The following is a 25,878-nucleotide window of genomic DNA, read 5'->3' as shown; positions in this document are numbered from 1 at the left end:
AACAGTTAAGCTATGTCTAGACGTAAGAGCTGCATTCTTAATAGAGTTAGAGAGGTGAGGTTTCCTCATTTCAGGGACGGAAAGGAAAATTGGATAAGGTTTATATTAACGTCACTCTTACGACTTTAAGATTCAAGATTTAAAGACACATTTTTTAATTAATTAAAATTAAATATGTTTTATTGGAGTTTGAAACCACCTTCTTTGATAATTATTAGAACAACAAAACTGCAATAGGTGATGTAGGTAGTTGGAAATCAAATCAAATCGAATGAATTAACACAACGGAAGAAGTGCTCCTACAAGTGGCTTTCACAGTAACAACTTTCTGTAGTTGACAGAACATGCTCTTTGGGCTTATGGTATCGAAAACATGCATGCCAACACAGGCTTCTGTTAACGATTATGACTGGGGATGGAAGTTTTCGAGTCAAATATAGGTAGCTAGCTAGGTTACAGAGAGAATAAATTGTTCAGCTCCATGCTTGTTGCTCGAAAAAAGTAAGAGAATTTGGCACCAATTAATCATTGGTTTTCAGCAGCATCGGAAGCGAAATGGAATGGAACCTGGCTTTGTAAAAGTAAACAGCAAATAAAAAAGTTAGGCAAGATTGCATTAATGGGAGCGCCACAGATTAAGAATGTTGGGTTAATCGTGCATTTACACCTAAAAAGATGCAGGAAATGAGATATATATTTACAGTTGTCAATGGAAGTCAGAATCCAGGAAAAGATATGAAGTGACTCCCCACTCAAATTACATACAAGGCAGGCGGTGTAGTACAAGCTAGCTAGCTAGCTAGCTATATGATATAAGTCACCATAAGATGGATCAGCAGGCAGCAGCACTAAAATGAAGATCGATCTTTGAATCAAGGGATTCAGAAATAAAATTAGCTGGACAGCACTACACCTAAGGCAAAGGAAGGAAGGTTATGTGGCTCTGATCTGGTTGCTTGGTGTTGCAGGCCGACTTGATTGAACCTCACTTCCATAAATGGAGGGATGGTATCTCCTTTAAACAACCTTTTGACATCTTGGGTATCGAAAAGAAAACTGGAGAAAAAGAGGGAACACCAAAAACATAAAGCCAGGCAAGTATACATGTGTAATGAATTAGACATTAGATTCCACGCACTGTGGAGAGTGTACGTACAAAGAGTACCTCCTCAAAAAGAAGGGGAAGATCTAACGAATTCAGGGATGACTGACAAAGAGAAGCGAGACAGATTAATGCATTCATTTTCCCAAATGACATGTAAAAGATGAGAATGATTGCAGGAATTTGCAGCGGGACAAGCTGTTGCACGTTACGACATTACTGATGGAGCCTCCAATAATTTGCTAGTATGGGTGCAGCTTTATTTGACACAAAGTAATACTACTGGTCAGGGCAAAATAAAGGTACTGCTGGGTTCAAGCTAGATCCATCTTAAAGACCCTTTGACATTGAATCTTAAAGTTGACCATTTGTGTTTAGGAGTCTTAATTATTAACAATTATATAAGCTAATACAAATAAAATATGGTTAATTAAACATATCAAGATCTTAAATATACTAAACAAATAACATGACACGAGGTGTTTAATACTGTCATTAAAACGGCCAAATTAAACTCGATAGTGAATCTAGTATATTTTCATTCATGGAGTTCAATTTTGGGAAAAGCAAATCATCTATAATTAATTATAAACTTTTGGCAATTCGATAGCAAGAAGTAGCCAACAGAGAAAGGCAGGAGGCATCGTGAGATAAGAAATCCGGTTATTGGCGATCTCTACTCGATGCAAACTGCAAACTCTCAGATTAGGCGCCATTGCAGTAATATAAAGCAACTCTGGCATAAACTATATGATAGAGATTCAAACTGAAAGGTGGGAAAGCGTTCACCGTTGCACTGACCAAAAGCACGTTGCTATCTGAATTTAGTTTTCACAAAAACATAGCCCCAAGTACAGTCATTAACTCAGCTACCAAGACAAAAGATTACTACTACTCATGAGAGTTAACTTAACCGGTGTTCCTCATCCCTGCTGCAATTCCATTTATAGTAATTTGCAATGCATCTCTAAGTTGTTTGTTATCATCATCACATCTAAGCCTCCTAAGAACCTCCACTTGCAACATGTTCATGGGGTTGAGATACGGGAGCCTGCTCTCTATCAGCCTTCTCAAGCTTCGATTGTTCTCAGATAGTTTCTCATGTCCACTAACCACCAATACATACTTTTCTGTCATCATCAGCTCCCTCCTAAGTTCCGCACCCAGTTCCCGCCTGCTCTCAGACACTAGCACTTCATCGTAATGCTTGGCTATTGGAAAATCGGCCTTTCCTAAAACCATCTCTATAAGGTCGATTGTAGATTGGAAAAATGGCCATTCTTTGTACATGGCTTTCAAGTCCTCTGTGTGACCCTTCTCACAAACACCCTTTAAACCAGCTCCAACACCAAGCCAAGCTGGAAGAACAAATCTGGTCTGGGTCCATGCAAATACCCATGGAATAGCTCGAAGATGTCCGATTCCTGTTGAGGCCTTTCTTCTTGTAGGGCGGCTTCCTATGTTAAGAAAGCCCAGTTCAGCCTGGGGTGTAGCCTCATGGAAGTAGGCAAGGAAATCTGGATTTTCATACACTGTGCTTCGGTAATTCTGGCAACTGATTTTTGAGATCTCCTCCATGAGATTACACCATTTTTGTTCTCGAGGTGGTTGCGGGGGACGCAGAGTTGCGAGGAGCACAGCAGTTGTGTATATTTCTAGCTGTCTAATGGCAGTCTGTGGCAAACCAAATTTCGCCTGCACCATCTCCCCTTGCTCTGTCGAGCGAAGTGTGCCCTGCCAATTCATCAATGGCATTATCAATCACAAACCACAGAAAATATGCCTAATAGCAAAGATATCCCAATGCAACATAAGTTTAGCTCAGAAAGGCTTTGCTACAACATTCAACGTCATTAAAGTTAATGGTAGACCACAAGTGTTAGTTTATGAAATCAATGAAACACAATGCGTAATACATAAGTTCTACCTTGGGACAATAGAATAACAGGACTCGGGAACTCAAGAATTCATCTTTCCAAGTTAACAAAAAGTAGCAAACTGTAAATTGAAGGGACAGAGTAACTTCATCACAATTCACAACAAGAGACAATCAAATAAGTTATTGTAATTTATTACCTTTCAATTGTTCGAATACAAGCTTATCTCCAAAAATATGGAGTATTAAGTTAATAGTTCAATCACAACACCAAATTTCTGAGATATCAACTAAATTGACAACTCACCATTACAGAACCAGGTGGTTGGGACTGAATGGCAAGGTATGTTGGACCACCACCACGACCAATACTCCCTCCTCGGCCATGGAAAAGAGTAACTTTGATTCCAAACTCATTGCAAGCAGCAACAACATCCTCTTGGGCTTTGTAAAGCTCCCATGCAGCAGTGAAGCGCCCAGCATCTTTACCCGAATCAGAATATCCAACCATCACCTGTTTAAAATAACTTTGTAAACACAAGAGATCAATGAGAACTTCAAAATAGATCTTACAAATGGCCATAGAAACAACATACTTCTTGATGCCCATTATGGTTCTTTATAATGTGCTCCCGATACCAGTCAATTGATAATAATTTTCTGATCACTGAACCTGCTCCTCTGAGGTCCTTTACAGTTTCAAACAGGGGAACCACACGCAACCTTCTCAAAAGATATAGATAGAGAAATGTAGTAAGTATGTATACATGTCTAAAATAAACAGTGCCAGAGTTGTGCTAGATCATTTACCCATTACTGAACGTGTCAAACCGCAATGTAAGATGAGCTCTCATTTTTCCCCTTCAGTAATGCTTTATTATTGATCTATTATTCTTTCCACAGTAAATATCTACAGGCGATTAAATAGTGATTTAAAAGGTTCTGATTTCTTCTGAAACAAAAATATCTTGTAATTTAAAGCTTCCCATCCCACTCCAAATCCCCAGGCCCCTCTTCTCAATCAAAAAAAAAAAAAAAAAGAAATGCAAAGGGACAACCTTCAGCTATGCATTCAGCCACTCCTCTACAAGAGCATATAGGATCATCCATGATAAAAGAGTAGCCCAGAATTTTAATCATATTTAGAGAAAGTGGATGCAAAAAACCAGAACCAGTTCGAGATAAAAAAAACTTTAAATCCCAGGGGAAATCATAGTTATCCATTCAGACAAACATATTATTGTGCAATCCTACTTCTAAAATATGATACCATTGAATATATCTAAGAGCATATGAGTATCAACTTCTAAGAGGTGCAAACTTACGTTCCACCAGGACATGGTCTCCCTAATTCCCCGCTAACAGCAAGTCGAGCATCTTTCTGCAGAAGCTCCACAGCAAGGACATCGCTTGCCTGCCAATCAGGAGGTATGGGTAACAGTGTTTCGTTTTGTCCCATATAAGAATATAGGCAAAGTTCTTCAAAAGAAATTAAATGACGAAAGGAAAAATAAAAAAGGTTCTGCTATCAACTGCAGATCTTAGAAAATATTTTAAAAGATAGAATAGTTTTAGTAAATCATACATTGGATGCCATAGATATCACATATGCTCCAAGAGAATCACTTCCTAGTTCGGCAGCAACGCGGAAGGTATCTAACACTTCTTTAACATCAGGAGCAACCTGGAAAATATCCAGTTGAAAGAAGAGCTACACGTTAATTAAAGCAATTAAACGAAAGGGAAAATATAAGAAAGGAAAGACTTTGTTCTACCATTTGATTGAAATATTGCAGGAAAGAAGGCACCATCTTCTAAACTCAAATAATGCGCCCCTAAGACGTATGCACCAATGCAAAAACCATCAAGGCCTTAAGGAGAGGCGGTGCATGATAATTGCAAGACGTGTGGATCAGTGTAGCTACTTTCACATTCTCATCAATTAAGGTGTATAAAGACTAACCAACCTCCCACAACCCTTTTTTATTCTTAAATTTGAAACTAGATTGAGGGTTGTCTAAGGAACTATAACCATGCAAGTTTGCTTGGCCATGTGTCCCAAGTTTGGCTTGTTCAAGGAATTCGACATAGTAGGCATGTTGGGTTCCCTTGGCATATTATGTTCCCACAAAAAATGAGAATCTAAGAAGATCTATTGATATCGTAATCTGATATTACCATGATAATCTGACTTTTGTAACGAAATGTGTCCTTATTGTTCACATTTTTGGGACAAAAAATGCCTTGGAATCAAGATTATTCCCGTTTCCTTCAACCAACCAACAGCCTAACATTTTGCACAAGTTTGCTTTCAGCCACCCTACGACCTCGACAATCAAAACCTTGCAACCACCTAGAGTTGATTTTGAGGCATTATGCAATATATTTTTGTTCTTACGCTTAAGGACTACTGATTGTAGGCAGGTTATTCAAATTCTCTTTACTATTGTTATTATTTGTGATGATTACAAGTGGCAATCAAGCAGGTCGAATTGGATTCGGGTCCTAAGCTGTCTCGAGTTAGTTACTTTTAGATTTGAGTTGTTTAATTTTGAATCATTTCAAGTTCACGTTAACTCACATATCCATTCATTTTTATTCAGTTATTTCGGGTTTGGGTTACTTTATTTATTTAGTCACAATGATGCTGTTGTGAGAAGTATGTTCGTATATATGCATTTCGTACATGCCTCGGCCCCTGCTATCAAAGTTCCTGGCTAGCCACTATACATTACAATATACTTTTGAAACACCTTACCTCTATAGTAGGAGGAACTAGTGGTCGCTTCCCCTTTAGCTCTTTTGTCAAAAACTCAAGTTTCTTTTCTTCATCCCACTCACTATAAGTACCCATATCCAAATATCTGGTAATTGCATCAAGTGTTTCAGCGTGCCTACCAGATTCCTGTACATTGACAAAAGTTTAGCTAGAACACAAAACATGAGCAGGTCCCAGAATATAACTGAAACCAAAATGCACCTGACGCAAATCAAGCTTCATTAACACCATTCCAAAGGCGACAACTCTCCGAATCAGGTCAGCAAGCCGACCATCCGCTAATATCCCGGCCCCGCATGATTGCTGCGAATTTTAATTAAAGCACATTAATACATTTTAACAGCAGCATGACCTTTCTTCCTACAGCAGGACATGGGAAACTGGAGTAATTACCAGAGACTCATAACATAGAAGCAGCGGTTCCAGAAGTTGATCTGTTGTTTCATAGTAATCCCAAGGATCATATTCACAGGGAAGATCCTCCAGAAGAAGTTCCAGCCGTCTTCGTGTTTTCATGAGCTGAAATTACAGGTCATCGAACACAAACACACTATCATACTGTGGATATTAAAGACCGATTTACCAAAAAAATAAATTCCACAGCCCATGTTTCAATAACTACAACTAATTGATCACCAGTTGTGAAAATAAATTATCAATAGACAGATTACAAACCTTCAATGAAATCCATTTCATTTTCTGTCAATATTATCTTACATGTAATGAGCATAATCATTGTTTCACACCTTCTGAACATGACTCCAGCACTAATTTTACATGCAAAACTAGCTCTGCAGAATAAGCATGACACTTAATTATAATTTGTTTCGTTCCCTACTCGAAATAATCTTGAAATTCCAGATAAGCTTTTCCTTTACGGTGCCAGTCGAGGCAATTGTCTGCCTCAACTGCTATTGTTGTAATGGTCCTAAAATATAAGGTATTTCAAAGATCATTTTCACAAAAATATCAAATTTTGCAGCCTAGCCTACAAACCTGGCAAAAAGTGTTAAATTTCTATTGCCTTACGATTTCAAATGATAGATGTAACCCTATCATAGCCTAATTAATTGAAATCCAAAACTGTCAAATTATTTTTCAGTCATTTAGCCATTATCATCAGCACATTTTGCCAAATGCATCTCCATAAGGGTTTCCATTTCCTTAAAACTAAAATTGACACGATCGTAAACATTTTAAATCTTCCAGGTTTTCGGATTTTATTTAACACCATTTCCAACATACATAGAACAGGAAATATCATTTCTTATCCATCTTGTTATTGATGCCTTTAGCTCAATTCTAAGAGCAAGACCATATGCCAGACAAAAATTAAAATCTAAATACCCTCTATAAGAACTAAATCAGCATTTCCAAAACAGAAAAGGGACATGCTCTCTTTGAGCAAGCCATAAATACACGTGGTTCATGCTCCATGAACCAGAACTTTACTTTGGCTATTACATAATTTAACTCATAAAGGCAGCCGAAAAAGAAGCAATACCTTTTCCTTGACATCTCCAAGAACGATTCGATAGGGAGCAATTCCAGGACGTAGAGACGAACTTGGCTCAAGAAGCTTATGGAAGCTGGACCTTCCTATCTGAGATTCTGCAAATAATTTCCTCTGAGCTAGAAGCTGACCAGAGGAGAAAGAACCCCGTGGCGTGACAGCTGATTGTGACCCGTTGGAGTTAGAAACACTTCCATTTGCCAATAATTTGCGTAGATTTTCACTAGAATCCTTCGATGAAATTTCTGAACTAGAAGAGCCCTGACCATCCTAAAAGTTAATTTTCAACTAATTGTTAGCTATGATGATAAACAAAGAACCATTTAAACAGCCAAAAGCTATGAGGGATGACCTCACCTGACGACTTAATGGCATGTAATCAGTCCTGGGGAATTCTAGTTTTGGATACTGAGATCCACCATCATTGTAATCTGTATGAATAAACAGTCAGATAAAATTATTCAATGAAAGAGTATCAGTTCTAAACAAAGGAATAGATTAATGGCATGACCAAAGAAAAAGAAAAGTAATATCTAGGCTCATAGCTGTGAACGGATTGTGTAGGACTAGATATAGCATGAAATGTTACTGACAAAATTGAACTTTGTTAGTCCCCATATCCCATGTGAATATTTGTCTCAATTCTGAGAAGGAAGATAAATCTTATAAGAGCATCCCAAACCACCACGACACCAGCACCACAAAAACAAAATTTTTATTACCGGCTACACAAATCCTTTGTGATTGATTAATCATTTTCCATCTTAGAGCAGCAGAGCCAGAGACAAGCAAAAAGTATTGTTCCTTTTCTAATTTTGTATATCATCCTCATCTAAATTCTACACATATAATCATAATAGCACATGAAATCCTTTAGACAGCTTTAGAGACAAGTAAAAATGGTAAAGAGAGAAATGGACAAGGTCTAGTGCCATGGTAATCTTCTCTTGTAGCAAAAAGTAACTAAATATATATACTTGTTCATTTATTGAAATTAAGTAATATGTATATAATTAAAAGTTTTCATGAATAATTAATTCATTTCTATTATGCTTATGATTGTTACGATCAACTAGTAATTCAATACCATATATTCTTGTGCTCATGCTTGAAAACGATGATAATTAGATAATATTCTATTCCTTCCAAAAGACAGATTATGATTCAATCTTAAAGAAATAGCAATATACCATTTCTAATCCAAAAATAACTATCTTCTATTTGAAGTTTTCACTTTTCATTATTTCTAACAATGTACTTTGGCACTGCCTATGAAAATTTCTGGCTTCACTCCTAACACATAATTCGTTACATTGTAGGACAGTTCGAGAGCAATTCATTTGTCTGATCGAAACAAAAAAAAAAAAAGAACAATGTTTCACATGTTTAATGGAGGGCTCCTCAAATATCATAATAATTAGAGAGACCAAAAACTCTCCAAAAGTATATGCAAAAATAAGGGTGCAAGAGTATTTCCCAAAGTGAAAAAGGACCAAAACTACTTTGCTTTTCTATTTATGTATATACCAGTGCAGGCGGGTAGATCTGCTCTAGCTGGAAGTTGGGTAGGAAGGGATGGAGCTTGTTGGCCATGAAGCTTGAATTGACTTCGGCTTAAAGATTGGTTCCGACTCTCATGCAGGTCCTCCGATGAGGTTTCTGAAGATAAAACAAAACCTACTCTCAGATTTCAGAAGAAGTAAAAGGATTGAGATTCAGAAAATTAAAACAGATTATAATCCAAAATCTAATAGAATCAAAAGCATTCTAGAAATGACCAAGAAGTTCACGAATAGAATCAAAAGCATGTTCCTAACATCAGTTATATCTTCAAGTTTAGGTTTCTTTCAATGAATTTGAAAAATAATCTTCAAAACAATGTGCCGAATTGACATATTTGGTTATCAAGGCCAACTAGATTTATGTTCATCTTAACACTTTCGAAGCTACATGCGCATGACTTTAGCCCCCTAAGAGTAGGTAGTCTTCAATTAGCATAAGATAAGATCAAACTGATATAAGAACCATAAAATTCTAGAATACTTGTTTTGAGGTTGAAAAGAACATAAACCTGCCAAACAGCCCACACCTTTTTCTAGAATTTCATGAGCCAATCTGGATAACCTATCATTGCATTGGTTCATGGATAGTTCAAATCTAAGGCTATCAACTTCACGGATGTACAGATCAATGGCCATCCACCTAGACAAAAGTGAGACATCCCTCGTTACCTGAAACAATGAGAAGAAGAGAAAAAAAATGAAGGCATTAGGTACTTGGTCAGAGTAGAAGAAAATAGAAATTCTGGATGGAATTATAAAGATAGGTACTTCTTCAGAGAATGCTAGGAATCAATAGTTGTAACATAGACAAGGTGGGAAGAGGAACATGAAATCTCAACAAAAAAGAAAAGAATAAGTATCAACCTAGAAATTCCAAAACAGAGGTTCCAAAGAGCATTCCCAAAATGAAAGAGTCGTTCAATTTTTAGCATATAAGCCAGTTTTAAAGCAGCCATGAAAGAGCTAGAAAGTAAAAGGATGTAAAGAGCGTCACCTTTGCTGTGACATTAGGATTTCCATCCCTATCCCCCCCCATCCAAGAACCAAACTTTATTGGGGTGCATGTTAGTGGAAGTGGCTTTCCTGTATGCTGTAAAAGAAATTGATGAAGCAAAGAAATAATGAGACTGAGAAAGCCAAGAAAGATCGTCTATATATTCAAAGAGCCTATTAGCTTCAAAACAAAAATTGCTATCCCACTTTCTTTAGAGCATTGCTAACACGACGTAAGTAATGAGGTATAGCTTTCCAAAGGGATTGCTCCACAATGTTCAAACCTGATCAAAAATAATATTATTGTCATATAGAATCTTTTACAAGAAATAAAGCATGCGATTTCTAATATATGTAAAGTGATATACCAGCCCTGGCTTCATCTACAGGAGTAGGTTTGTGGCGTCTAAGTTCATCAGTCTGCCATATAGATGTTATCTCTCTCATCTACAAATGACAAAAGCAATCGTGGTTAAAAAAATAAACAAATAAACAAAAACTGGAAGACATTTTTTCACATGATCACCACAATAGTAGAAACACCAACCCCCCACCCCCATTTCCCTTTATTTTCCTGGAGAGGGGTCAAAAAACAATGCATTGGGGAAAAATACCAGATCTTCAATTAGCATTTCTCGATCTTCATGACCAAGATCAGGTCGGTCATTGTATTCTAACAGATGCTGCAAGGAAAGATAGGCAGACATTCAGATATATAGCTCTAACATAATTTCAAGACTCAAGTAATTAACAATTTTCAGCATAGCCATTTAAGGAACTTACAGCAATTCTTATATGTTTATATTGTAAGGTACGTCGGTTAATTTGGGTGGGATGTGCAGTAAGAACAATCTCAACCTCCTGCAGCAAAAAGAATTTAGAGTTTAAGATAAAAAATAAAGAAGTGAACAACTTTTTGGCATCACTGGTCTTAATATTGCAATTATGTTACTCTTCAATAGTTTGTACAAAAATGAGGGGAAATTGGTAAACTTGATAGCTTTTAGTTAAAGTTGTAAGACAAGCTCACGTTTGTTTGGCTTCGCTGAGGTGAGTTTCACACTTCTCTCAGAAACACACTGAGAAGTTGAAGCTTCTAATACTTAATATTCTTTGCTAATTGGTATTGTTGGATTTGGCAACTGAACAAGGCAATTTTTTTCTTTGGATAAATTACTGAACAAGGCTTTGAAGAAAACTAAACCAAAAGCAATGAGAAGAAAATACACCTGCTTGCAAACAGTGTTATAAAGGTCATTTGGAGAAATGCCACCCTGAACCAACTGGTTGAAAATGTCATCACAAGATCTTGATAGATGTGTAACATTTCTCCCCTTACGAACCCTACAAAATTATTATGTCTTAAGTTATTCCAGTTTTCTGATAAAATATAAACTATTATAAAGTTGTTTTGCATTAGCAAAAACTAAAAGAAATAATAATATCACATTAAAAGGAAAACGCAGGACACCTTATATATAGTATGTCTCCTGATTTGTTTGCATTACTTTTACCGGAAATCCGAAATGCAATGCATGCTTTTGTAAGTAGGCACTTAGAAATTAACATGGCCTATTCCTTTATAGTTCATCCACCACTGATTCACAGAATAAATGAGGAAGGCAGAGGAAAAATGCTTGAGAAAGGAAACCATTTCCAGAGTTTCGATTAGAAACGACAAACTAACATAAAAAAATTTTCGCACCACTCAGAGTTGTTGAAAAAGAAAATCTACCTGAAGTTACATACATAAAACTTTAAAATAATTCAAGTGCAACAGAGGGTCTACAATTCTACATGCATTATTCCTTAGAAATTAACAAGTGAAATGAACTCATGAAATGTCAACAGTTGATAACCTACATCCCATTACCTGTGATGGGTCTCAGCAATTCCCATCAAATTGAGGTAATGGCTAAAAGCACGAGCCAATGTCAAGGCTTCCTCTAATGTCATCTTCGATATCTCAGATGCTAGCTGCTTCTCTAGCAACTCTGCCATATCCTCTATCCCGGACAACCGCATATTAGAAGCACTCTACAACATCAAAAAACTAGGAAAAAATCATTCTCAATAAATCTTTTCCCTTTGTTTGCTTTGTGGAAAATGGTAGGAAAGAAAATGTAAAGTCAAATTCTAACATGCACTTGCACACAAAGAAAATAGACAATCAAGCTTTGATTCAGTTAATTTAACTTTTATCCAGAAACAAGTAAATAAATATAGTATCCTAAAAGTACAAAATAGAATTTCTCCTCTTCCTTTATTTTCCACTTCTCGTTTGAGTATAATTTCTCAGCAATCAAACAGAATCAAATAACATCTCCAAAAAAGAAAAACAATAAAGGAAAGAGCTAACAAAAAGATATACTAGTAAAGACTTTTTTTAGGAAGAAAAACAAATTAGTTATTTGTCTGAGTTGATTTATCGGTTTTGTTTTCAAACTAAATCATCGTAAACCGTAACTTTGCCACACCTTCCTTCCACACTTACGTTTCTTTTCCACCACTTTCTAAGCAACCAAACAGAAGCATTAGCAAAATTTTTTTTAAAAAAAAGCAGAAAATAACAATTAAACAGGAAAGAAATCTGCAGAAGAAACACTCAAAAGGACACCATCGACAAGATGAAAAAGAAAAAAGCAACCACAAAAATAAACACAGTATTCTTTTTTTTTTTTTTTTGCTTTTCCATTTTTAAACAATTATTTTGTTCGGACGGTAACCTTGGTCTCTCTGTTTTATTTCATAAACAGCAAAAGAGAAATGAGAAAACACGCAACGAAATCAAATAAACGAATGAATTAGAGAAACAGAAAAAGGCAAAGATGATATAGAGCAGCCGAACCAGACCTGAGCGAGGAGCCGATTCCTCTCGAGCTTGTCCATAAACTGGCCGCCTACTTCTCTCTGCAAGACATCGTTGAGCAGATTCCCCAGCAGCTTACAGTCATCCTCGAAGCTCTGAAATGAGATTTCCTCCGCTATATCGTCCGTCGTGTCCGTCATTGCTTTGCTGCCAAATCGAAACCGAGAAAAAAAAAAGTGAGTCGAAGCAGCAGAGGAAGAGGGAGGGGGAGAGGTGAATGTATATGAGTTTCTATGAATTATGATACTATGAGTCAGCAATGAGCAACAGCATCTCCGTTAAAAAAACTTGAAATGGGCAGTAGTGGTACGAATATTTCTGTTAATGTGGGGCCTATAATTTTTACCCGCAAGTGATGCCAAGGATTCCAGACACGTGGCTATCTCTTGCGACATTGCCGGCCTGTTTTTCTCAGGTCTCCTGGTAGCACTGAAACCGTGCCCATCTCCCGGGCCACGTCACCATGTTCACTTTTTCATTTTTCTTTTCATTTCGGTTTTATTATGTCAATGGGAATTATACTTTCATCAGATTCGCTCATAAATGTAAGATTCCCGGAGTATCTTCTTATTTTATGATTATACTTCTTTTGTAGCATCTAAATTAGATTTTTGCTTTAAATTTGTATCCAAATAAATCTTTGACTCTAACCGAAAATTAATTATTACTAAATTTAATATTTTTTTATTTAGGTGACATGTGACTCGAGAAGTTGAGGTGATAATTTGATTATATTATCAAATTAAATATATCTATAAACTGTTATGTCATCATATCATATATCATGATAATATAAAATATTAAATAATTTTCAATTAAAATTAAGAGTTTATTTGAATAAAAATAAAAATGAAATACTCATTTACATGAGAAGAACTTTTTTACTATATTAAACTTTATTATTTGTCAAAAAATTAATTGTGCAAATGACGTTTAACAATAACGAAAACAAATAAATAAAGATTAGATAAGCATTGATTGCTTATGAAACTTTTTGGTGAAAATGAGTGGTTCCTTTTCCTAATTCATATTCAAAGTATATAATAATAATAAAAATGGTGGGATCATGTCATGTGGTCCCTGTTGGATTTAACATCATTATCGCAAGAGTCCAAAATTAAAATTACTGGCATTAAAACCAACCCAAGTTTTAATAATCCCACCATTTTCATTAATAATAATAATAAATAAGAATGGTTGGGGTGTCATTATGATGGATAGGATGCCTTTCAGCATCATTTAAGCCCCAAAATGCAAAGGACTGGGGGATCCTTTTTTCACCCACAAATTCAGCTTTCTTCTACTCTAATCTAAATATTCCCATCGACTTGCTCTATTGTCTCACTCCAATACTATGAGCAATCAAAATTACCCATAATGCAAGAATGCTTGTTTTGTATAAGCTAATTAGCAAGCCCTTTTTCCAACTTGTCATGCTGAATTAAAACGGACAAATGTGTGCTGAGCTAGATGATCTGATCCCGCTGATTGAGATTCAATGGTCCCAATACTTTTGGTCCCACAAAATGTCAAATCAATCAAGCACCACCTTCCAATGGTCCAACCCCATTTGGCCAAAATCGTATGCACAATACGGCCAAAATGACATCGCATTTACTGTTCTAAGGATATAATCATAATTTTCCAGTGGGTTCCACTAAGTTTTGATTTATCATCAACTTTTGCTACTTCCTACGATCAATCATATATGGTTGTGACCTCGTTTGTTCAACATTTTGCCTTTTCGTTCGTGTGTTAATGTGATCGGGTACCGGCGGCCGTGGCTATGAATTTTGATCTTTGGGATGCACAGAGAGCCAAGTTTTTCCCTCACCATTAAATGTTTGTGGGCAAGATAAAGAGTCATTAGAGATATGGTTCTTGTAATTTTGTTTTGTATTGTATTGTAGCAAATGTAGCACATGCCAGATGTCATGAATCAATTTTGTCTTGGATTATAATAGGTTAAAACTGTATAAGAGATTGAGTCTTTTGTATTTATGAAATAAATATTTTCTTTTTAAACATTATAACGATTCATTGTGACATGTTTAAAAATACTTGTTAAGTTTTTAGGAAAAAAACCTTTCAGAACAAAAATATTTTTATTTCAAACATTGTAATGAGTATTGTTAAAATATTTGTAAAATCTCGTAAACTTTTTATAAGAGTGAGCAGTTAATAAATTGTTGGACTGTTTCACTTGTAAAGGTATATTTGTAATGAATTATCTAAGGCTGCCCTTATAGCTTGACGATAGCCTGTCTTGATCCATTTGTATTTATTTTCATATTTATAAAATATTTTTTCTTATTTAATTTTAATGGTTACATATATGATACTCGATATGTTCTATGATTTCAATGTGCGTTGTCTTAATTTAATTTGTTATTATTGTTGATATTTGATAAGATATGAACGAATTGTTAACTGATTTGCTTAAAATCATTCACTCAAATACCATGCGAACTATCACATATTTAAATAAAGAGTTTTAACTCGTGACACCATTCTTTGCACATGGCAAAAGGCAATTGCCTTTTTTTAGCTATGTTTGCAAATAGTAATTCAATTTTATTTTTTTTTATAAAGATCAATGATCCCAAGATTTATATACAATGGTAAGTGTAGAGTATGCTTATAACTTATACTTTGGGACAAGCCATAGGTCCTTTACAATCGATCAATTGATCGGTGTCGATAGGTAATCAATGATAGATTTAAACAATTCGATTTTAAAGCATTTCCAAATGAAACGACCAATGCACCTTCCTACTTGTCCTATATTTTAAACACTCAATTTCTTACTTTGTCAAGTTAATTGTTTATATTTAAAATTTTTATTATTATTTTAATATTTTTTTCTCATTTTATCAATTAAAGGCTATTTTGTAATAATAAAATAATGATTCTATTAATTAATAAAAGATAGAGTTGTTTTATGAAAACAATCAATTATTTTCAAGAAAATTTATCCCCACAATTTTCTTGAATATTTTTTCTAATTTTTTATTAAAAAATTCAAAATTCACATAAAATACTAATTAAAAACTAATAATGAAACTAAAATGGGATAATAGTGATGACATCAATCAATCAATCATACACTTTCATAGATGAAAAATGTTGAAAAATTCCCTCATTTTCTCTTGTTTGCGATGGGCTTTGGGTCTTGGGCTGGATTCGGACTCCTAAAATTTGGACCTACTAGCATAGCCCATTCTCCCTGTTTCTTTTTCTGATTTGGTCTCAAAATCAAAGACCCGTCAACTAAAAACAGTTGAAAGAAAAAAAAGAAAGTGATAAATCTACTCTAAAAACAGAGGACGACGTCACCTCTGCGCCTCTGATTTATTCCAAGTGGGAAAACAATGAGGTCTCATCACTCTCACAAGAAACCCGCGCTTCTCCCTCTCCTTTGCGCTGCTGCATTTTTTTCTCTTCTTGTTTTCGGAATCCAATCTTCTTTCTTCGCAGGTTCTTTTCTTGGAAAATTGTTAACTGTTGATTCTTCCTTTATTACTTCTTTCCGAATCTTGGCCTAATCGATGTTTCCTTCTCAGGTCCTAGTGACAAAAAAGTAGATCTCAGTAAAGAACAAGTGCGGGTATCTGATCTCGACACCGAGGAAGTGAGGATTTTATCAGACTTTCAGAGCAGCATTCAACAATGCGTGGTTTGTTCTTTTTCCCAGTTCTTTTCATACTTAATTCTTCGATAGTAGTTTGATATTTTGACTTTTGTTGTTAAGTTTATGTTGCTGAAAATGGAACGAAAGAAGAAGAAGAAGCTTGGATTAGTTTTGTTGAATCTGAATGCTGCTTGATCTAGAATTAGCTCAATTGAATCATTAGCTAAATAGAAGGAAACTACTTTGAATTTTTGTATGTTTGGCTGTTTAGTTAATGATAATTGTATATTGTTACTGAAATGTGCATTTTTTGATTATATTACTGAGCTTGAATTGGTGTAGGCGAACAGAGGACTTGGACTCACTGCACATATTATCGATCATTGCAAATTGGTTCTTAAGTTTCCTCCAGGCACAAATAGCACCTGGGTCTGGCTCTCTTTACTTTCTCTTCATGATTCAATTTTCTTCTCAATTCAAATGTCCTTGAATGCTGATTGTTATGCTTTTCTGGTTGCAGTATAATGCGCAGTTTAAGGTTTTTGAACCATTGGAGTACAGTTATGATGTTTGCGATACCATTCTATTGTGGGAACAGGTTAATGTCCAATCCTTCTTCTTGTTATATTTGCCTCCTGAGGAGATCATTTGTACTGATGTGTCTTTATGAATGCAGTACCGTAACATGACGACAGTGTTGACTAGAGAATATCTAGATGCTCGACCAGATGGGTGGTTGGACTATGCGGCAAAAAGGATTGCACAATTGTATGATTTTCTAGAAAAATACTCTATAGTTTATCTTCTCTGATTCTTAGATTTGGTTTTACAGAATTTGGTGCAATATATGCTTTTCTGAATTAGGTAAGTTTGTGAACTTTGTTTGTTGTGGCTTGTAGGGGAGCTGATAAGTGCTTCAATCGAACTCTTTGTGAAGAACATCTTAAGTTGCTTCTACCAACAAAGCCCCCTTTCCATCCACGGCAGTTTCGCACATGTGCGGTTGTTGGGAACTCAGGTGATCTCTTAAAGACAAGGTTTGGGAAAGAAATTGATAGTCATGATGCTGTTATTCGAGACAATGAGGCTCCTGTCAATGAGGTAAAATGAAAATCTAATACTAAAACCAAATGAGTAATCCAATTCTCTGATAGCTCCAATATTGTTTCTTGCCGTATATTTACTTTTCCCCTATGTCACTTCAAGGAATGGAATAGTACATGAACAATTCTCCCTTGAGGCAATTTCTTCCGTAAATGCATGTTCTACTAGGCATTCCTTTGGGTCTTTGTTCTTCTGGTGTCAGTTTGTATTTAATCTAAAAAAAATGCTTATCTCCCTTAACACTCACTCAACAGAAATATGCCAAATATGTTGGTCTGAAGAGGGATTTCCGCCTTGTAGTACGGGGTGCTGCTCGAAACATGGTTAAGATTGTCAATGGATCTGGTGAGTGTGTCTATGTTAATGTTACTGATAAAGTCTTGGATCTTATCTTGCATACTCTTATTTTCATTTCCCTTTCTACATATTGGGGAAAAAGAAAGCTACCGTTCTTTCCGGTGGTGTGTTATTTGTGTTCTTTGGGAGAGTCATAGGATCTGTTATTTTCCTATTTCATTGTGGATGCATTATGTAATTTGCTATCCTTTGTGCCTGCATCAGTTCAATATGAAACTTGAATTACTTGTTGGTGTCATGATAAGCTTTGTAGTTGTGTCTAAATGAGCCTCTACTTTGTTTTCAGTGTTGTAGTGTGGGAAAAGGCAAGGCTAACCTGGTTGACTTTGTTGGTTTTCTCTATCTCCTGTATCTCTTTTATGTTATTTGTTGCTATTGCTCTCATCAGCAAACATGTTTTCATGCATGCATGCATGTATTGGCGTCTATGATGTTGAAACAAATACTCACATGCTTGTTTTTTCATGCAGATGATGAGGTACTTATAATCAAGAGTGTAACCCATAGGGATTTTAATGCAATGATTAAGGTGAGGGTCCATATCTCAGGAAATAAAAAATGTTTATTTGTATTCAGTAGCTGGTTGAGTGAAAAAAGAACTGAATTTGAAGTTGGCCGCTATGATGGCATATGCGATTTTGGAGTGTTAATACCAGTTATCAGATCAAACGCCAGCGATTCTTAAGAGTGCTACCTTCAGTGTTATTTATAATTGTTTGCTGTTGGTTTTGTTTCTTGCTAGGGTAGCTTTTAGTAATACTATCATTTCTTGTGATGATTGCACAAACAAATACTCAATTTATGAGTTGGTTTTTCCATGTCACAATTAAATATTTTGTTTGATTTGCATCACAGAGCATTCCAAATCCTGTTTATCTCTTTCAAGGAATCGTTCTACGTAGGGGTGCGAAAGGAACTGGAATGAAATCTATAGAGCTAGCACTTTCTATGTGTGACATTGTTGATATATATGGTTTCACTGTCGATCCAGGCTACACTGAATGGTCAGTTAATTCTTCTATTATTTCTCCTTAGCTCTGTTGGATTTATTTTTTCTTCTGAATCTAGTGCCCCACATTAAGATTTTCATATAAAATTACTTGTTACTTTTATCAGTTTGTCTCCAATTGTTTTGAATTTGAGGCTTAAATGTATTAAATATAGTATTGTAGACAAATTTTTGTCTTTAATTCTGTGAGTTCAATCTGAGAAGAATGCTTAAGATTTTCTAGTTTGCATTCTGAAAAACAGAAATTAGTTATATAGCGTTGCTGTCCATAAGTTTGTATTGCTGGTTAATTTTTGAAGAAGATGAAAGTTGACTTTGAAATATTACGAGTATGTGGTAGAAAAACAGTGATATGTTCTCCAACACTTTTTCAACTGAGTCATTATTATTGTTATTTTTTTCCTGGTGAATTTGAGTCTTTTTTCTTGTACATATGATGATTTGCTATTGCTTTTTCCCCCAACTTCTTGCTTATGGTTTTCACAATGTTTTTTGTAGGACAAGGTACTTCTCTACACCGAGGAAAGGGCATAATCCACTTCAAGGAAGAGCATACTACCAACTGCTAGAGTGCCTTGGTGTATGATATTTGCCCCTACAAAATACTGTGAAGGCTTTAAATTCCAATTTTTATCACCGTATGCCTCAAAACAATATCCCATCGAGTGACATTCATGGTATATGCTTTCCAGGTTATCAGGATTCATTCTCCTATGAGAGCCAAGAGGAAGCAAGACTGGTCAGATGTGCCAAGTCGAGAAATGATAAGCAGAGCTCATGCAGCTGCCTTGCACTTAAAAAGGGGTGCAGCTGGTCTGTTGGGACAGTTTGATAGTTGCAAGTTTTGGGGCAACGTGGACCCTGACAAAAGTGGGCCTATTTCAGGGTCTTCAGACATGAGTCGGGTTAGGAAACATTCGAATTACAGCAAATGGGAAATCATGCCTTTTGAGAGTCTTAGAAAGGAAGCCCAAGATCATTATAACCAAATGGAAGGTGTTTCTCTGTACAAAATGGATGGCAACAAATTGGACGATCTGGTATGCGTGAGGCATTCCTCAAAATCTGAGGTATAAGAAATGCTACATGTTGGTGCCCCTTCTGCATTCTTTGGGGTTTGATTGGGAGAACCCATATCTTATCACCAGCAATCAGGTGGCCTTTTTGGACTAGAGATCTGCCAAGTCGAGAGCTCATAGTGTTCTCCCATTTCGAAAATCTTACAGTAATCCGAATGCATCCCCTGAAGCAGTGTGTTATAAGTTTCTTGACTCTTAAGTGGGAAAAAGGAACCATAGAAGACAACTGTGGTCACTGCTCTGACAAACTATGATTACAGGTTTTGTTTTGTTCACCTCGCTCTCTATTTTTCTGATATGAAGTGTGTAATGCTCCTACTAATTATATCAGAATATCTCCATAAAGGCAGCCTTGCAAACTTGAAATGGTGCAATTGCCGGGTGTAGTACTAAGTAGGCACTCGATTCTTGTCATCAACTTTAACCGGTTTCTTCTTGATAATGTATTATTTATGGGGAGCACAGTTAAAACTCGTTCTTCCCAATTGAAATTTTTTATACTGTCATCCCATTTACTATGATAACTAAATTTGTTTTTATTCTTCTCTGTTTCTTGCTAAAAAAGAAAAGAAAAGGAATTTTCAACCAATGTTTTCAAACTTTATAGAGCGCTTTCCTATGGCCTTGCTGTCCAATTGCATTTTGCCACGCCAGAAAATGTCACCTATCTGGGGAAAGCGCGGTCTGCGGAGTAAAACGACGTCGTCCCTTCCTCCCCTTCGGCGTTAAGTTTAAAATATTTAATATCCCCCTATAAAAGGCCGCTTTCACTTTCCGCCGCCAACGGTGGAAATCGGATTGGAGGAGAAGCAAACGGGACGCTTGGACCTGTTGAATAGCAAAGAGAATATGCAAAACAGTGTCGTGATGATGGCGGAAACGAAGCCCGTACCACGAGTAGGGGTGGTATTGTTCGTGTTAAAAGGAAACTCGGTCCTGTTGGGGCGCCGCCGCTCCTCCATCGGTGACTCCACCTTCGCTCTCCCCGGCGGCCACCTCGAGTTTGGTCCGTAACTCACAACATATTTAAATGAATGAATTGTTTTCCTTTTTTAATTTAATTTGTTCTTTTATGTTTGAGAAATTGTTAGTAGTAACTAAACGAATTGCTTGCAGGAGAGAGCTTTGAGGAGTGCGGTGCTAGAGAGCTGAAGGAGGAGACCGGGTTGGAAATGGGTAAAGCAGACTTCTTAACAGTGACCAACAACCTCTTCCTGGAGGAACCCAAGCCCGCCCATTACGTTACCATCTTCCTGCGTGCAGTGTTGGCGGACCCTAATCAAGTGCCACAAAACCTGGAGCCAAACAAGTGCCATGGCTGGGATTGGTATGATTGGGATAATCTTCCCCAGCCTTTGTTTTGGCCATTGGAGAAGATGGTACGATCTGGCTTCAATCCCTTTCCGTCGGAATGCGTTTTAGGACTGGATGGTCAATGAGTCATATAAGGTGGACTTATAATATATAGTATTGAAATACCTACCCCCCATACGAGTACGGTGAAGAACCCTGGTTAAGATTTGAGTAGATGTATTCAAAGCTGAGTTGGCTTTTTCTGAGTTAGTTTTCATGGAGCTTGGTGGCACTGTCAACATATCTACATTGTACTCACCAATAATTGATCAAAGTTATTTTGGCTGATTCCTGTTTCTCTTTTGAACATCTTACAAATGAATCCAGGTTTCCTGAGTATGAATGACTAAAGTGTTTTTAATTAGAAGGACTTGGCAAAATGGCTTTAGTGATGCGTATTTTGTGAGTCTCAATCTAAAGTTTCATTTCTCTTGGTGATTACATTGTATATTCCTAGATGATTCTTGTAAGAGCAACACCTTATTCCAAATTTGCTTTGAAAAGGAACAACTAAAAAACAAATGATCCGCTACCTTGAACAGCTTGTGCAAAGTGTAAGGCAAAGCTGTATAAGATAAACACATTAATTAGAAAGTCCAAAGCCAGAGAAGAAAAGAAGTGGTAAAACTCTGGGGATTTAAAACACCAGTTCCAGAAAACAGGGATGAAAGCTTTTTGGATTGGAATTATAGGCCAGTTGCGGGTGGGGTGTTGATCAAAGCATATCGACTTTCCTCTCTTTCTGCTTGGCTTTTTAACTATTATTAATCAGTGGTCCGTCTCTTTCGGTTTGTGAACTCTTTCTCCTGCTTCATCTTTCGGCGGGACCAATAACCTTGTTTTATTATAAATAAGTTTTGGTTGGTTATCTATACATCGCTCACGGACGAAATTTTGCAAATCTTCTTTCTGCGCTATTTGCTTAATGGCTGCTTTATTGTTCTTTCAATGCCTTGCTTCTTGCTTAATCTTGACCTGAATATGCTTTTATGTTCTGCTCGAGCTGTCCAGGGCGAACCATGCATGATACAAAGTGGTTGGTACACAAGAAATTATATATTTTGTTGTTGTAGTGTTAGTTAAACATCAGCTTCTAGTCATGGGATCCGGATTAGTTGATCTGTGAATTTGGGTTGGTCCCATGAATTGGAAAAAACAAAGCTTAAACATCCGGTTTTCTAACTATTTTCATGTGGATGGGACTCAATAATGGTGATCAGAAATTCAACCAGGTTTGACCCTAAGGATTGTCTGCAGCACATGTGGAGCGTATGCAATGGAGTGAGACAAATTTCTCAATCAGTCCTTGACCTGGGGGTCTATACCAAGCTCAAAATTTCAAACATATACCATAAAAAAGATAATTGCGGCCTGTCTTAGCTCATTCTTTTCACAGGAAGGAAGTTTATTGGCTCAAGGTTTTCGTTGTCAAATTACGAGTAGATAGTAATTTTTTGACATTGATGCTCCACCGTATACAACTGATAACAAATCATATGAGGTTCCTTGGTTTGTTTTCTGCAGGTAGTCCTTGTGACCTGGTATCTGCGAGTTGCAAAATTGGCAGCATCGAGTTCCATCATTTTCCCTTTTTACTTGTAATAAAGGAATTTGTGGTATATTACCTCCTTGTAGTATTAAAATGAAGCGAAAGGAGTGAGATGAGAATATTCTTAGAACCTCAGCAGTCAGCACGGAACAAAGTAAAAGAGGGGCTAGCTTTAACCCAGAATCTTGTGAATCTATAAGGTGGTCGACCATATTTTGCAACAGTCACACTAATCATTCTCTGGAATTCAGAAAGAAGAATTCTAGTCCTCCATAGTAAAAAGATGTTAAGGATTACAAAACACGAAGGAGGCTAATGTTGGGTCATAGGCAGAAGCATAGAAGCGAAATTGGGGCTGCGGTGGGTGTTGTGAGCTCGTGATACGGAGCATGAAAGGACTGAAAGGCAGAGTAGGGGTGGTGGTGGTGGGTACGGTTGGTGTGGCTTTACCTGCCTTTAAAACTGTTTCCAATGCGAGTCAGACTCGGCAGTCAATCCTCCCTTTCACTCTCTACCCCACATGATAAAGAAATCACACAAGCTATTGTCTCCTCAGATTCCCACTATTCTTCAATAATCTCCAAACCATGCCCTTCTTCCCTCTCTCTTGTCTCTTTCTCTCTCAGTTATTGTCTCTGTAAGCTTCCCCATTTCTTTGCTCCTGTTACAGTTAGGTGGGGCTGCTCAACTTCCTTTTGTCAGGATTCTCTTGCAAGTCCCCCACTTAGACCCACAAGGCTGACAAAAAAGGCATTCCAAAGGAAAGAATAAATCCACCCCACATTGCCACTTTCCAAATCTCATCTCTTTATTTATCTTTACTTCCTTCTCTCTTCACGCACCGAAACTTGTTGTCTATAAGGAGTTTACTTGTTGCCTAAACATTGTTTCTTTCCTTTCCCCATATGAAGACAATCACAGCCAAGAGCCCCCACGATTCTTCTTTCTCTTTCTCCAGGAGATATTTCAACTGGAAAAAGAAGGTCGAAGATGATGATGACGAGGAAGAAATCCTAACCTTCAGCTCCTCCTCGCATTTTTGTGAGGAAGCAGAGGAGCTCCGAGTCCCAGTGCCCAGTCAAGTTTCTTTAGTTCCAGCACCAAGAAAGAAGCTGCCAATTGTGGCAGTCTCCAAGCTTCGCTCAGCTCTCGCTGTGTTTGGTAAGAACCGATCAGCCTACCGTTCAGGTTTAGGCACCAGAGTTGTAGGAACCCTGTTCGGATATCGGCGTGGTCACGTCCATTTTGCATTTCAAGAAGAAGCAAAGTCGAGTCCAGCATTTTTAATCGAACTTGCAACACCAACCAGTGTTTTAGTTCGGGAAATGGCTTCTGGATTGGTGAGAATTGCCTTGGAGTGTGAAAAGAAAACAGGGAAGAAAGGGTTGAAGTTGCTAGAGGAGCCTGTTTGGAGGACTTACTGCAATGGTAAGAAATGTGGGTTCGCAATGAGGCGTGCGTGCGGACCGGGGGAGTGGAAAGTCTTGAAGGCGGTGGAGCCAATATCAATGGGAGCTGGTGTGCTACCAGGAAATTGCGATGGGAATGGAGCTGGGTCCGAGGGTGAGCTGATGTACATGAGAGCTAGGTTCGAGAGGGTTGTGGGGTCTAAAGACTCGGAAGCCTTTTACATGATGAATCCTGATGGTACCGGTGGCCCTGAACTCAGTGTTTATCTGCTTAGAGTTTAGTTTTCAGTTTTGATGACGCTATCCCATGATCCACTACGCTTTAGATTTTGCTGTTAAGCCATGAAGTCAGTGGAGGTCTGGTTTGGTTCTCCATGTTTTTTGCCTTGTTCCTCATAATCATGGAAAAAATGGGATGTTTTTGTAGTATCATGCTAATATAAATCAACCGTTTTGCTAGTGGAAGGTACTGGCATGATAGTGTTATAGATGGTGTGGCTACGGCGGGGTATATCAATGTATAGCTTCTTTCTCTTTCTTCGGAAGTGGAAACAAAGTTGCAAATGTTTCTCCTCTTAAAGTTATGTTTGATTTGATCTTTCATTTCCGACTAATCTTCTGGTTTTGGGATGAGCGTTCCAGTTTTCACTTGAATGGAAAGGAGAAAGGTTTCCTGTTTTCATGGTATTCGAAGTTAAATTGCATAGTGTTAAACTTGTAAATCCCTGCTCTCCTACATGAATGATGAAAAACTAAAAAAGGAAAAGAGTAATGATAGTAGTAGGATAAATGAACAGAAGATGCTACTTTCATATAAGCTTTTCGACAGAAATGTCAATGCCAACACAACCTTGGAGGTGCTAACTATTTGAGAAGGAAACAATTTTTTATTCCATTCTCTGTCCAGCGAACTCAAAATCATGAATTGCAATTGATTCACCTCCATTTACATTTACATAATCATTATGAAACAGGTAAATTAGAGTGGGACAGAGCCATCCTCCCTGGAAACATATGCCTCCACTTCCACACGTGCCCCTTTGTCATCATCAAATACTTGAATTGGAAGCCTGCCCTTACAATTACTAACATGTGGCAATGATTGTTCTAGGAATCAAATAATGTCTTTTCCTCCACTTAATCCTATTAGCTTTGATGGTTCTACACTTTGGCCTTGATGCAAAGAATGAAAACCCAGAAATCTGATGACTGTTTCCTGGCAAAGTTGTTCATCAAGTAGAAACTTTGCAGCAGATTCATAGCTGACAGCAACCTCAAAAGTTGTTAAGAATAGGAGGACCATTTTGCTGTAATTTTAGCCTGTTGGTTATTAGGTAATGGTACACATGGTATCTTTCTTGCAATTCAAATTTTGAATCGAAGAGAGTGAATCAGACGTTGTTTGCTTACAGCCAAAGCAAAACCACAATCCATTGGGATTCTCAAATGGTCAAGACTCAGGAGCAGTCTTGATTGACTCACAGTTTTCATACAGAAAGAAAAGGTCAGGTTTTTGCTTTATTCTCTGGCTCGAGTTCTTCTCCAATTGATGCCTGCACAACTTATTATATTACCCCATATCGTATCATGTCTTATGGAATTTGCTGTATTTGTTGGTTATTCTAATGGTGGAAGTAACGATTGTGCTTCACATCTCCAGAAAAATTGTGTTGTCCCAAGGTATAAATGCCAC

The 25,878-nt window shown here is 37.1% G+C and overlaps 4 protein-coding genes across 6 annotated transcripts; 3 read left to right on the top strand and 1 right to left on the bottom strand.

Annotated features, from left to right (window-relative positions):
• Window positions 1,829-12,976, bottom strand: LOC18610565 (phosphoenolpyruvate carboxylase 4). 3 transcript variants are annotated; one of them, XM_007046290.2, is made up of 20 exons: window positions 12,679-12,976; window positions 11,699-11,862; window positions 11,055-11,169; window positions 10,609-10,686; window positions 10,440-10,508; window positions 10,194-10,272; window positions 10,033-10,109; window positions 9,827-9,922; window positions 9,342-9,501; window positions 8,798-8,929; window positions 7,628-7,701; window positions 7,262-7,540; window positions 6,151-6,276; window positions 5,959-6,060; window positions 5,737-5,883; window positions 4,564-4,662; window positions 4,304-4,392; window positions 3,575-3,701; window positions 3,286-3,492; window positions 1,829-2,836 (listed from the first exon to the last, which is right to left on the bottom strand). In XM_007046290.2, the coding sequence occupies exons 1-20, from the start codon at window positions 12,832-12,834 to the stop codon at window positions 2,012-2,014; spliced, it is 3,201 nt and encodes a 1,066-aa protein (XP_007046352.2). In that variant the 5' UTR covers window positions 12,835-12,976; the 3' UTR covers window positions 1,829-2,011. The 3 variants fall into 3 exon arrangements, with proteins under 3 accessions (XP_007046352.2, XP_017971375.1, XP_017971376.1); XM_018115886.1 differs by having other exon boundaries at window positions 9,360-9,501; XM_018115887.1 differs by lacking the exons at window positions 11,055-11,169; window positions 12,679-12,976 and having other exon boundaries at window positions 11,699-11,774.
• On the top strand, window positions 15,994-20,380 carry LOC18610564 (sialyltransferase-like protein 1). The gene is made up of 11 exons (XM_007046288.2): window positions 15,994-16,171; window positions 16,258-16,370; window positions 16,668-16,754; window positions 16,846-16,923; window positions 17,002-17,093; window positions 17,225-17,426; window positions 17,684-17,774; window positions 18,257-18,315; window positions 18,642-18,790; window positions 19,294-19,375; window positions 19,488-20,380. The coding sequence occupies exons 1-11, from the start codon at window positions 16,066-16,068 to the stop codon at window positions 19,869-19,871; spliced, it is 1,443 nt and encodes a 480-aa protein (XP_007046350.1). The 5' UTR covers window positions 15,994-16,065; the 3' UTR covers window positions 19,872-20,380.
• Window positions 20,497-21,530, top strand: LOC18610563 (nudix hydrolase 1). The gene is made up of 2 exons (XM_018116235.1): window positions 20,497-20,880; window positions 20,991-21,530. The coding sequence occupies exons 1-2, from the start codon at window positions 20,724-20,726 to the stop codon at window positions 21,311-21,313; spliced, it is 480 nt and encodes a 159-aa protein (XP_017971724.1). The 5' UTR covers window positions 20,497-20,723; the 3' UTR covers window positions 21,314-21,530.
• Window positions 23,584-24,865, top strand: LOC18610562 (protein MIZU-KUSSEI 1). The gene has a single exon (XM_018114658.1). It carries the CDS (start codon window positions 23,682-23,684, stop codon window positions 24,465-24,467), a length of 786 nt encoding a protein of 261 aa, XP_017970147.1. The 5' UTR covers window positions 23,584-23,681; the 3' UTR covers window positions 24,468-24,865.

Source organism: Theobroma cacao, chromosome 2, assembly GCF_000208745.1.
Source record: "Theobroma cacao cultivar B97-61/B2 chromosome 2, Criollo_cocoa_genome_V2, whole genome shotgun sequence".
Lineage (NCBI taxonomy): Eukaryota > Viridiplantae > Streptophyta > Magnoliopsida > Malvales > Malvaceae > Theobroma > Theobroma cacao.
This window is presented reverse-complemented; position numbering and strand designations above follow the sequence as displayed.